At 37.8% G+C, this 13,742-nt stretch overlaps 2 protein-coding genes across 2 annotated transcripts in view; one reads left to right on the top strand and one right to left on the bottom strand.

Annotated features, from left to right (window-relative positions):
- LOC133569790 (semaphorin-5A-like) overlaps window positions 1-13,742 on the bottom strand; it is a 76,480-nt gene that overhangs the window by 51,402 nt on the left and 11,336 nt on the right. The window lies entirely within an intron of this gene.
- Window positions 6,658-7,524, top strand: LOC133569891 (cilia- and flagella-associated protein 45-like). Its single transcript, XM_061922481.1, has one exon. It carries the CDS (start codon window positions 6,658-6,660, stop codon window positions 7,522-7,524), a length of 867 nt encoding a protein of 288 aa, XP_061778465.1.

Here is a 13,742-nt window from a genome sequence, read left to right as displayed (position 1 = left end):
GTGAAGGTAGACGAGCACCACTCAGGATTAGTTTAGAGAATAGCCTTGACTGGTCCGATAGAGAAATGAAAAAGTAGCTTGGTATACTTCCTTTAATAATGTTTCTCCGCAGCTTGCTGCTCCCTACATGATTCAATTCACTTTGCGCTCAACTATGGTTAAGTACACACTCTACCACTCTATTCTGGACTCACTCTTCCGCTCAGACTTTGGTGTGGGCTCGCAGCAAAACCACTTAGCGAGAGCCTCGCGAAAAATAAAGCAGGGCTGACGGAGTGATTGATTTATTGAATGATTGATTGCCGTTGTGAATCTTGCCTGTCAGGCTCTCGGTGAAGTTTTGCTGGAGATCTCCATCAACAAGCTCACGACAAATGGAACAGCGTTTGTGTCAAGAGTGTGCCAATAGTTTTTAGCCCCCAGACAGGGCAATAAACTATTGTAAGAAATTCAAACAGTAAAAAGCCCACAGTCAAAACAGCGATCAAACCACATCGTCCATCAGACTTCATTCCTTACAATCAAGACGGAAATTAACTTGTAAAATCAGTCATTTCCCAGCAGGAAGTACAACACATACATTTTGTATACATCCCCTGGATAACAAGTGATTAGCAGTCTCCATACACAGTGTGGAGCCACTCCACTAAGCTAGTAATGATCACTTCCATTATGGCAAGTATTAGTGGCTTACGTATCGGCATGGCGCAGTTGGAGAGTGGCTGTGCGCAACCCGAGGGTCCCTGGTTCAATCCCCATCTAGTACCAACCTCGTCATGTTCGTTGTGTCCTGGGCAAGACACTTCACTCTTGCTCCTGATGGGTGCTGGTTAGCGCCTTGCATGGCAGCTCCCTCCATCAGTGTATGAATGTGTGTGTAAATGGGTAAATGTGGAAATAGTGTCAAAGCGCTTTGAGTACCTTGAAGGTAGAAAAGCGCTATAAAAGTATTTATCATTTATCAAGTAGCATTATCATTTGAGGACAAAGTTAAACATGTTATACAGGCATGCTAAAAAATAGGCTAACCTCTAAACCAGGGGTCACCAACCTTTTTGAAACCAAGAGCTACTTCTTGGGTACTGATTAATGCGAAGGGCTACCAGTTTGATACACACTTTAAAAAATTGCCAGAAATAGCCAATTTGCTCAATTTACCTGTAATTATATATATATCCATCCATCCATCCATTTTCTACCGCTTATTACCTTTGGGGGTGGCGGGGGGCGCTGGCGCTTATCTCAGCTACAATCGGGCGGAAGGCGGGGTACACCCTGGACAAGTCGCCACCTCATCGCAGGGCCAACACAGATAGACAGACAACTTTCACAATCACTCACATTCACACACTAGAGCCAATTTAGTGTTGCCAATCAACCTATCCCCAATCAATCAATCAACCTATATATATATATATATATAAAAACATATATATATATATATATACACATATATATATATATATATATATATATGTATATATATATATATATATATATATGTATATATATATATATATATATATACATTATATATATATATAATGTATATATATATATATATATATATATATATATATATATATATATATATATATATATATAGAAGGGTATTTCTGTCTGTCATTTTGCCGTACATTTTTTTTCCATTTACGGAAGGTTTTTTGTAGAGAATAAATGATGAAAAAAAACCCTAAATTGAACGGTTTAAAAAGGAGAAAACAGGAAAAATAGGAACATTTAATTTTGAAACATAGTTTATCTTCAATTCCGACTCTTCAAAATTCAACCGAAAAAAGGAAGAGAAAAACTAGCTAATTCAAATCTTTCGGAAAAAATTAAAAAAAAATAATTAATGAAACATCATTTGTAATTTTTCCTGATTAAGGTGAATTTTAGAATTTTGATGACATGTTTTAAATAGGTTAAAATACAATCTGTACTTTGTTAGAATATATAACAAATTGGACCAAGCTATATTTCTAACAAAGACAAATTATTATTTCTTCTAGATTTTCCTGAACAAATCTTTTTTTTAAATAAATTCAAAAGACTTTGAAATAAGATTTAAATTTGATTCTAAAAATGTTCTATATTAGCCAGAATCATTTTTTGAATTTTAATCATAAGTTTCAAAAATATTTCACAAATATTCTTCCTCGAAAAAACAGAAGCTAAAATGAAGAATTAAATTACAATAAAAAAATAAATTTACTTGAACATTGATTTAAATTGTCAAGAAAGAAGAGGAAGGCATTTAAAAGGTAAAAATGTATGTGTTTAAAAATCCAAAAATAATTTTTAAGGTAGTATTTTTTCTCTAAAATTGTCTCTCTGAAAGTTTTAAGACGCAAAGAAAAAAAATAAATGAATTTATTCAAACAAGTCAGTGTTTCCCACAGGTCAGGCATCTATTTGTGGTGGTGTGGTTGGGGGGCTGGGGATGGAGGGGGTTAGTGGCAGCGGCGGCGGCGGCGGCAGCGATGACCAAGAAGAACGTGGAGTTGGAATATAATTACAACACTTTATGTACATATTTATATACATATTTATATAATATTTACATATTTATATAATATGTAACTACAAACTCCATTCACAGACAGAGTCCCATTGCTTTTATGAGCTGTCGAGCGAGTCAAAAGCCGAAAAACAAACAACAACAAAAAATATATATTTTTTTAATTATTATTATTATTATTTTGTGGCAGCCGTCATTCTTTCGGGGCGGGCCGCCACAAATAAATGAATGTGTGGGAAACCCTGCAAGTGAAGACCAAGGTTTTAAAATATTTTCTTAGATGTTCAAATTCAATTTGAGTTTTGTCTTTCTTAGAGTTAAAAAAGTCGAGCAAAGCGAGACCAGCTTGCCAGTAAATAAATACAATTTAAAAAATAGAGCCAGCTCACTGGTAAGTGCTGCTATTTGAGCTATTTTTAGAACAGGCCAGCGGGTACCTCATCTGGTCCTTACGGGCTACCTGGTGCAGGGGGGCACCGCGTTGGTGACCCCTGCTCTAAACTATGTTGAAAAAACACCAAAAAGTTAACTTAGTAAACTTTAAGAGGTCTAACAGAAAGTCAGCAGCTACAGTATTAACAGAAAACTAAATAAGAGTTTACTGAGAGGTGGATATAACAACAACTGTTGGTGTGTCAACATTGCCAGTCAGTACACGACATGGAAGAGGAAGGCAGTATGATCCTTTATTGGTGGTGTCGATACCAAAATAAATAATATATGATCAATACAAAAGTGATTAGGTCAACATTTTTTTTTTTTAACAATTTTGTATGTTATGTTTACAAATTCAGGGAATAGTTCAATTAAGACAGGAAGATGTTGAGGGCAAAAACCAAATAAGTTAATTGAGTAGTAGATTGCAGTATGTTCTTTTGTTTGGTTATTGTGTACTACTGACTGTGTTTTGACAAAACAATGGTAAGTAATAAAATATATAATGAATAACTGGTTTTAATAGTGTGTTGATACTGTTAAACTGTCAATAGCACTAACAATATATTGAACAATTGACAATTAATTCATGTGACAGATATCGGTATTGGTATCCAACGATCTCACTCAGGGATGATCAGTAATTAGAACCGGCAGCAAAAAACCTCCATCACAGAGTACAGTACAGTGGATCCCTGCTTTTTCAGTTGTGAACCCACCAGAGAATGGTTTAAAAAAATGTTGGTTTAATAGGTTTACTCTTTATTACAAAACCGGTAAAATTGACACGTAAAAACAGAATACAATGATTTGCAAATCCTTTTCAACTTATATTCAATTGTTTAGACTGCAAAGACAAGCTACTTTTAACCTTGGAACTGAAAAGCTTTGTTATCTTTTGCAAATATTAGCTCATTTGGAATTTGACGCTTGCAACATATTTAAAAAAAGCTGGCACAAGTGGCAAAAAATTGAGAAAGTTGAGGAATGCTCAACATACACTTATTTTGAACATCCCACAGGTGAACGGGCTAATTAGGAACAGGTGGGTGCCATGATTGGGTATATAATAAAAAGATGGACTGATGCAGAGTGGAAAAGTGTTCTGTGGTCTAATGAGTCCACATTTCAAATTGTTTTTGGAAAATGTGGAAGTCGTGTCCTCCGGACCAAAGAGGAAAATAACCATCCGGACTGTTTCAGGCGCAAAGTTGAAAAGCCAGCATGTGTGATGGTATGGGGGTGTATTAGTGTCCAACACATGGGTAACTTACACATCTGTGAAGGCACCATTAGTGCTGAAAGGTACATACAGGTTTTGGAGCAACATGCCTCCGTCTAAGCAACGTTTTCATGGACACCCCTGCCTATTTCAGCAAGACAATACCAAGCCAACAGCGTGGCTTCATAGTAAAAGAGTGCGGGTACTAGACTGGCCTGCCTGTAGTCCAGACCTGTCTCCCATTGAAAATGTCTGGTGCATTATGAAGCGTAAAATACCACAACTGACTGTTAAACAACTTAAGCTGTACATCAAGCAAGAATGGGAAATAATTCCACCTAAAAAGCTTGAAAAATTGGTCTCCTCAGTTCCCAAACGTTTGCTGAATGTTGTTAAAAGGAAAGGCCATGTAACACAGTGGTAAAAATGCGCCTGTGCCAACTTTTTTTGCGATGTGTTGCTGCCATTAAATTCTAAGTTAATGATTATTTGCAAAAAAATATATATATATATATATCTATATATATGTTTCTCAGTTCAAACATTACATATCTTGACTTTGCATTCTATTCAATTGAATATATGTTTTAAAACAATTGCAAATGATTGTATTATGTTTTTATTTACAAATTACTTAATGTACCAACTTCACTGCTTTGGGGTTTTGTACTTTATTCAACATGTTAATTACTCACCACTAATGAAAAATAATATAAAAGGATTGATGAACATAAGGTTTTATTAAACTCTTGAAGTTCCACTTTCGCCTGTGTTTTCGTAGACTGCTGAAAAATAGATGTACATCTCGCTGTACGAAGCAACATCAGTAAATTATAAATACATGTGAAAAAATTGTGGGCTGTTACATGTAAAATACAACATTATACTTATATCGTTACATACATGTTGTATTATATGTGCTTTCTATGGAAAAGGCTGCTTTTTTTCTGAGAATGTAATAATACAAAAGAAAACTGCAAATTTATATGGTCAAAAATACTGAATCCGGAATTTGCTGCGATCCACTTTATAGTTTATAACAATAAACTAACAGCACCAATGGGAGAAGCTATCACTGACAGAACAGAGCCCCACCTTGCTGTGACGAGGCACATGACACATTGTGCAACAGCATTCAGCGTACATTTTGTATCCATGAAGGGGTCGTATTTTTCAACAATATGGGATTTTTTTTTCATTATTAATTCTACAGAGGGTGGAATTATACTACAAATATGACAAATATATATCTGGCAACACTGTCATACCCCAAAGTTTGACCCTTTAGGTTGCACTGACTTGAAATTAAATCTTAAAACCTCAACATTTATTACACACTCAAAAGGTAACCAGCAAGCCCAGGATTGTTTAAAAACATGGCCCAAGCGAAACAATATTATAAAAAAAAAAAAAGTCCCCCCATGTTCAGGATTGTCTTATTAACGGATGTTTAAGGTTGTACGTTCATTCTTGGAGCTAGTTTTGTCTATGGATCTGTGTGTGCAACACCAATAAATAAAAATAAATAAATAATTAATGGCATATTTAAATGCTTCCCCAGCTTCATTGCTCTGTTTATGGAAACACCCTGACTAATATCCACATCTGTATCATAATACGATACAGAAAAACAAAACAGAAGCAGCCATAATGACCTGTCATCTCAATTTACTTCTTTTTCTTGCAGTTTCTATGAATCAAAACATACGAGAAGATCGCATTACAGGAAAGAAAATCACTTTTAGATTTACTCTTATCTTTATAATAGCTTAACGCTTGGTTTATATGTATAATAAACACTCGAAAGGCTTGTCAGTGACACAGGAAGGAAGCTCTTTAATGCTATTCTTAGTGTAAATCACCGTTTATTCTCACAGAGGAAAGGAAAACAATCTGACTCTCAAGGACTGAGGTAGGTTTGGTCTGTAATTCAGGGGACAGAAATGTCAGTGAACCAGAGTTTATTTCAAGTTAAACACAGGTTTACACAAGCTCACAAGCATCAAAGCTGCTTAAATCACCTTACATCTAAGTTTTTTTTTAAACCAGCTGTTTGGTAGATTTCAGTCAGACTGTGCGACTCCTGACCTTTTACTTTAGCTTACTCCGAGATCCATGAAATGTAGAGATTCTCCCTCTAAGATAGACAGTCTACTTATATTGTGTCAGTTCCTCAAAATATTTGACGCGGTTTATTATATTGGAAAACGCACCAAAAAGACTGTATGATGTCACAAAGATGCCTCAATGGTGTCGTCATATAAACTACTTTGATTTCTTTTCATCTCAGTTTGCATGTTTACCAACTTATTCACATCACATTGTGATAGTATCAAAGACAAACAGAGTGGGATTTACTTGCGAAGATGGTTGAACGCATTCATCACTTTTTGACCTATGCCACTGCCAGGTCTGCATGGGTAATTTCCAGCTCCCCGTCAAGGAGAATAATCCTTTACTGGATGGAGGTCTATTTGGGATGAGCAACGAACAGAAATATTCCAAATCAGACACCAATACCTCCGTTCCCTTGACCCGAAACAAGCCACAAAACCAACGTGTGATTTGTAACCGAGGATTCATTTATCATGTCAGAGTTCCGCGTGAGGATCCACAGGAAAATGCGATACATTTTACAGCTTCTGAGTATGAGAGGCTTCTGGCAAGAGTCAGGGGTCCGAGTTTCTTGGAGAAGGAGAAGGAGGCTTTTAGAAAGGCTTCTCAGAAAAGGAGAGATGATACTAAAGCTGCGGAAGAAAGGAGGCGTCAGATCATTGAGAGGGACCTTTTCGCTTTTAAGGTGGAGACACAGACTGACATGCAGTCCAAAAAGCAAGGTTTTGAGCGGTATCGACACCTGCGCTGCAAAGCTCAAATGGAGAAGGACAATCAGATCCTAAGAATGGATATCCGTATTCAGAAGTGTAAGATCCAAGCAGAGCTTGACACCCAGCTTCAATGGAAAAAACAATGCGAGGCTGTCGAGTACGCCAAAGAGAAGGCTGAGTTTGAGCGGGAGCTTAATCATCACCAAGAGATGCTCATCAAGCACGAGGAGAAGGAGATAAAGCGCAAGGTGGAGGCACGCCGCCATCTGGATGTTCTATCGGGACAGATAAGGGAACGGGAGCAAATTGCGATTGCCAACCGTCGGGAGAGGATCGCCATAGCTCAGAGCCTTAACGAGGATGATCTGATGAAAATAAAATGCCTCGATGAGCTCAAGGAGGAGAGACTGACTGAGCTCAAATCTAGCGGGATCCCGGATAAATACTGCAATTATGTGAGGAGAATAACCACACAAGAGGAAGCCAAGCGCTTGCAGTTTCAGTACCTCGCACAGTGATCTCCCAGTAATGACAAAAGTTGTGTTCGGAGTAACCATACAATCATCTGCAGGCTGCACCAGAGAGCAAACCTCCACTCCAGTTTGTCAACAATCTTATAGTGGCAGTTTCATCGAGACACTGCGTTACAAGAAAACCAAAGAACCCAACAATCTGGATTCAGTTGATGTTTAACATCATTAAGAGTCAATATTGTTGCAACAATTGTTCTGTTTTGATGTCATGAAGGCAAAAAGAAGTGCACTTGTCGACTCCAACCAGTAGAGGCGCTGTTCAACCTACACGAGTCTGTGTTCGGACATCAGCTGTGTGAAGATGAGTTCCAGTCACGCTATCACGGTATATCAACTAAATACAACAGTGCCATCTAAATAGGAATTCAGAACATCCTTAGGTTGTCCCTCCTCAGAAATACTTGATCTTTAATTGACTTAGGACATTTTGCCTACTGCTAATAACTTGTATAACTCATGCTGTGTAGTCTACTTACAGTAATAGCAAATGCCTACCTGTGGACCTGATTTGCCAGTAATGGAGTAGCAAGCTGAAAGATTCATAAGATCCACTTACATGTGTTTTTTTGTTTTAAGTGCCTAACCCACTGGATTAGTTTGTGGTACTAAAACTGTCAGCAAACCAGCCCGATGGTTTCTTTTTCATCTTTGGCATACTTCTTATTACTCACTGACAATTGTTTAATTTTAATATATATCCATACCATTGTGGCCTGATTTACTAATATCCAAATACCAAATGCTAAACTGTGTGTGTAATCCATTAAATAGCATGTACTACTAGTGGGCGTGATGTGTACGATTTATTACCATTGCACATGCTAACCATAACTGGTGCAGGCCGCATTTTAAATGAAGTGTTGCATGTACTTCACAGCTTTCACCATTGATACACTGGTTCATTTACTGCACATTTATGATATCATGCTCATACCTTGGGGCGTTTTGCTATGTTTTCACACAAGCAGCAGATATGTACCACATTCAATGTGCATTTTAGAAGCAGTTCAGTGCATCCACAATAAAATAAAATTTTTTGTGTTGCAGATGCACTCATCGGAGTGAGGCTGCACTTACTGTGCTCAAAACCCCACAAATAGCATACTTTAAGAAGTTTTTTCATATTGTAGATGTATTAATATATTTTTTTAATCAGCCCCTTAACTCACTAAGCATGCGGTTTTTGCATGTGATTATATAATTATAAAATGAAGTTGCTGAATAGGGGCTGTTATACTTTGTCTGACAGACCATGCAATTTATGTTGACACACACGCACACGTATAGGACGACAAATTCTCCTGATCCTGTCAATTTGCAAGTATTTTTCAGGCATGCTAATTAAACGCAAACAGTTTCTCGCTAAACGGTGATGAGTGGTGATAAATCACACTGAGCATGTGCATAATATATTTGCGTTTTCTCCCAGTATTGTGGCCGCTTTGCTAATCAGACAGACACAATGGATTCTGCTCACTTAACAGACGCAACACGTTTAGGAAATCAGCTTTGTGTGTTCTATACATGCATATCTTTGGTATACCAGGCCATTTGTGTATTTATTAGATTACAAATACTGTGCGACAGTGGTTGCAGAAAATCAACGGCTGTTATGTCAAAACTTGATGAAAACCCTTAGAGAACCACAATTAAGGGCAGCATGGTATAGGCTCCAGCACCCTCCACAACTTGGAGGGACAAGCGGTAGAAAATGGATTGATGTATGAAATTGTCTGTCCATGTCTAAAATATACATACCTGCTTTTTGCATCCACATATACAGTAGCAACTATGTTCCCAGTCTTTACTCAGAACTATCATGCAAATGTACAGTATGTCCACAAAAACGTTAGCTCATATATTAGTGCAGTCAAACCCTGACTATCTTAATCGTATTAACCACATGGAATCATTTTTGGGGATTTAATTCCCAATTCCAACCCTTGATGCTGAGTGGGAGTTGAGGGGAGCAGTGAGCAGCCACTTATTATATATACACCTTTAACATCATGCTCATGTTAACAAAAACCTGTTTTATAAACAAACCATATATGTGGATCTGTGACTTATTTTCTGTTATTAATGTGCTACTTTTAAGATGTAAAACTTCCTTCCTCCAGTGCATACATACAACTTATCACCATCTACTGCTTAGTCATGTCATTTTCTATACATATATCCAATGGAAAGCTCAGAGTCTTTTATTTTAATATATTTGGGACTTATTGGTTCTGCAGATACTACTGCCAGCCTCTACCGCATCAACTGCACTTTTATGTACAAAATGTGTACCCAGAGAGGTTTCAGGGATTTTGAGTCATTGTAGATAGGTTAATTGCGTTAAAAATTAAAAAAATCAGATTGTGAATGAGGGATCAAAGCCTTATTTTAAACCCAACACGTGTAGGAAACAATGTTAAGAAGATCAATGTTTTTCGTCAGCCTATGCGGCCCTTCTTTTAATCACTCGATACTGTGTTGTTTTGATATGAACCAAACCAATGGAAACAATTTCCACATTTTGACTTCTTCGTGGCAAAACTGAGTTTAAAAAGGCAGGATTGTATAAGGGATATGAAAATAATAGGAATGTTCCAATTTTGGCTTAAGATCCGGTTTCGAGATATTTAAAATGTTTAATAGCAAGTAACTAAAGTAAACACAAGATCATGTTTATAAAGACTAACTTATTAAAATGTATTATTTAATTTGTTAGCAATGTTGCAAATCATATGGTGTGTTATTCAATGCTAATATAATTTTACAATGAAAATAAAGTGTGTAGTGTACTTACATAACAAAGGCAAAAAACTAATATTGGCTCCCATTTAAAACATTTGGGTTTTCCCCTCAAAGCATTCCTGGATCCAGAGACGTACTCCCTGAGTTGGTAAACTATAACAAGAACGTCCCAAAAAACATTTGAAACAATACAAGTAATAGGTATATGACAAGACTTTCAAATGCGAAATATCTCAAAGCAGTTTGATGCCATTTTAAAGACTTTGGAGAAAAAAAATTTCTAACAGTACTTGAACCATTGTGACATGCCAAATATTAAGGAACTACGAATTTTTGAAGTTAAATAATCAGTCACTTTTTTGTCTTGAATCCACCATTAGAACAAATATGTGACCTATATTTTATGAAATGAACTTCAAAACAACAAAGCTCCCACATTATTTCAATGAATTAAATACAAAAAACAAATGGATTAGTCAGTAACTCACAGAAAATCCATACATCAATCCATTTTCTGCTTGAGTCTATCACAGTTACATTCGGGTGGAAGATGGGGGTAATGGAAAAGAACAACTTAATTAATCAATTAAGTTAGTTAGCGGCAAGAGCATACTTATAGTAGGCATACCGATCTGAATACAAACTGGATGGTTTAAAACCATCATAAGACGTGATTTAGAGTGAATAATTGTGCATTGGTATGGTACAAGCTGACCATAGTTGAGTTTTTCTAGATGAAATGTTGCACAATTTTCTTGGGCGTTTCATGGTGGCAGCCTGGACAGACATTTTTAGCTAGCACAAAAAACATGTTTCAATGCTCAGAGGTTGACTTTATATTTCAGGATTATAAGGAGGATATATATATATATATATATATATATATATATATATATATATATATATATATGTCCATATATATATATATATATATATATATATATATATATATATATATATATATATATATATATATATATATATATATATATATATATTCACAAACTATTTTAAACTATAAGTAAAGAGTTGCAAACTTACCTTTGGGTATAATTTTAATGATCCTGAGATGTAACATTTTGCGTGTTGAGTTCTTCTGTGAAGTGGGAACTGTGGAATCAACTTCTGTGCTTTCCTTTATATACTAATACTACACGAGGTATCAACGGTCAATATGTGGAGCGATCATCTCTACTTTATATAGTGACTTTACTGATTAGCTTATTTTTTTGTCCTGCTCGGTGCGTGGTTGTATCATCCTGAGCCAATCCTTTTCTCTCGTCCTCCAGTAATAATAACAGTTGGAAGAAAGTTTAAATTCCGCCATGGTGGTGAGATTAGTGTCTTCGAAGCGGCTCCGTACTGTAGCTAGAGGATGTGTTCTATGGAGGCTGCTCTCAAACTCGAGCCGGAGTTCTGGCAAGACATTCACCCTCCTGGTATTCTTGCAGCTCCTGCACGTGTGTAACAAGACATCTGGTAATGAGCATGCCTCCCTTTCCAAAGAACCTTTGACAAGGGTACGAGAGTACAATCTTTAGCCATGTGTCCCAGATCCATCCATCGGACTTGTCTCTAGTCTGCAGGATATGGTACATTTTCCACCTTGTTAGACCCAACAGATCAGCTGGTGGTGATATATTGTGACACCGTCTGTCAGTAACAAAGCCCAAGATATGACTTCATCGCGATGTCGAGGGTGTGCTCAGATTATGATGTCACCGATCATCTCTAATTTAAAGTCAAATAATATTTACAAGCTGGTCTTTGCGTTGACGTCTCATGTCTGCGAATAACCAGGGATAAGACTGGGATTGGTTTGTCATTGCAAAGCTAATTTTGGGGAAATAATAATTGGGTGAGCTGGAGCCTATCCCAGCTCTGAAGTGACTGCTAGTCCGTCACAGAGTACTGTAACATTTTTGATTGGACTTGAACGTGAACAACAGAATCATGAGCGTAATGTCTTCATCTTTTATGGCGGACATGGCCACTCAGAATGACAGAGGTTTCTTTGTGATGGACGCCAATCCCAGGGTTCCTCTGATCCGAAAGCACCCCAAAAAGAAAATTGTAATCTGCAACCAAGGCTTTATTTATAACATCAGAGTGCCGCGTGATGAGCTAAACGTACAAACCATCAGTCTTACACCCTCCGAGCACGAGCGGATCCTCGCGAACCCAATTGAAAGAGATTTTGAGGTCTTTAAAAAAACAGCTAGAAAAAAGAAGGAAGACATAAAGGCCGCAGAGGAGCGAAAGCGTCAGATCATTGAGAAGAACCTTTTTCCTGTCAGGCTGGAGGAGGACAATGAGCAACAGGCTCGGAGGAAGGCCCGTGACCGCTATCAACGCATAAAAGAAAAAGCCATGATGGAGAACGACTGTCAAAACAAAAATCTGGACAGGTGGATACTAAACAGTAGGATCCAAACGGAGCGCGACAAGCAGCTACTCTGGAAAAAGCATTGCGAGTCGGTGGAGGACACCAGAGAGAAGGCCGGGTTCGATCGGGTGCTCAAGTGTACCCAGGGGGCGCTGCTCAAACAGGACGAGCGCGAGAAGCAGCGCTTGGTGGATGCTCACCACCATTTAGAAGGCATCAAGGAGCAGGTGCGGGAACGCGAGCAGGCAATTCTAGCCAGGCGGCGGGAGAAACAAAACGAGCTCAGCAACGAGCAGGACAGGATCGAGGAGAAATGTCAGATGCTGACTGAGTTCAAGGAGGAGAGGCTAAAAGAACTCAAAGCTTGTGGGATCCCGGCGAAATACTGCAGGTTTGTGAGGAGGAAAACCAAAGACGAAGCGAACCCTAGTCAATACCAATATCGTGCATATGACACGTCTGAGCAATTGCCACGATGGACAACACGCGGCGTTAAAGCAAACACAACACAGGAAGAGCCACAAAGTCTAAATCCTTTCCCACTATTACCACCAATCACCACAAAGGACACACCTGAAGAAGACACAAACTGAAAGCCCTTTATTTTTTCACATCTTTCTTTCACCATTCTTCTTCCCGACCAAAGACAAGCGACACAGTTTGATGGAAAAGTAGATAAAATACGATTATGTAAAAGTATGAGCTGTGTTGATTGCACAGGGTTAAAATGTACAGAATGTGTGCTCTGCAAGTAGGGATGATACTCGAAACCGGTTTTCCCGGTTGTTCGATAAAAAAAGAACCGAGTCCTCGGACTCGAACACCTTTTTGATAACCGGTACCCGTTATCGAGACCACTATAGTAAAGAAAAAGAGTTGGTTCTGTATTCGAATCCGTCCCGACCAGAAATGCTCCGTGAGACATCACAAGAAACGACGTCACGTAGCTCAGTCATTAGGCGCAGATCGCGAAAGCAGGAAAACAACGGGCGGGAAAAAGCGCTCCAAGGTGTAATAAAGTTCAAAACAAAAGACATTATCCAATGAATAACTTTACTAAGAGATTTGAGCAGGG

The sequence above is a fragment of the Nerophis ophidion genome, linkage group LG15 (genome assembly GCF_033978795.1).
Source record: "Nerophis ophidion isolate RoL-2023_Sa linkage group LG15, RoL_Noph_v1.0, whole genome shotgun sequence".
In the NCBI taxonomy this organism is placed as follows: Eukaryota; Metazoa; Chordata; class Actinopteri; order Syngnathiformes; family Syngnathidae; genus Nerophis; species Nerophis ophidion.
This window is presented reverse-complemented; position numbering and strand designations above follow the sequence as displayed.

Coding starts and splice junctions, on each gene's coding strand:
- LOC133569891 (XM_061922481.1), top strand. CDS start 6,658: ATGAGCAACGAACAGAAATATTCCAAATCAGACACCAATACCTCCGTT.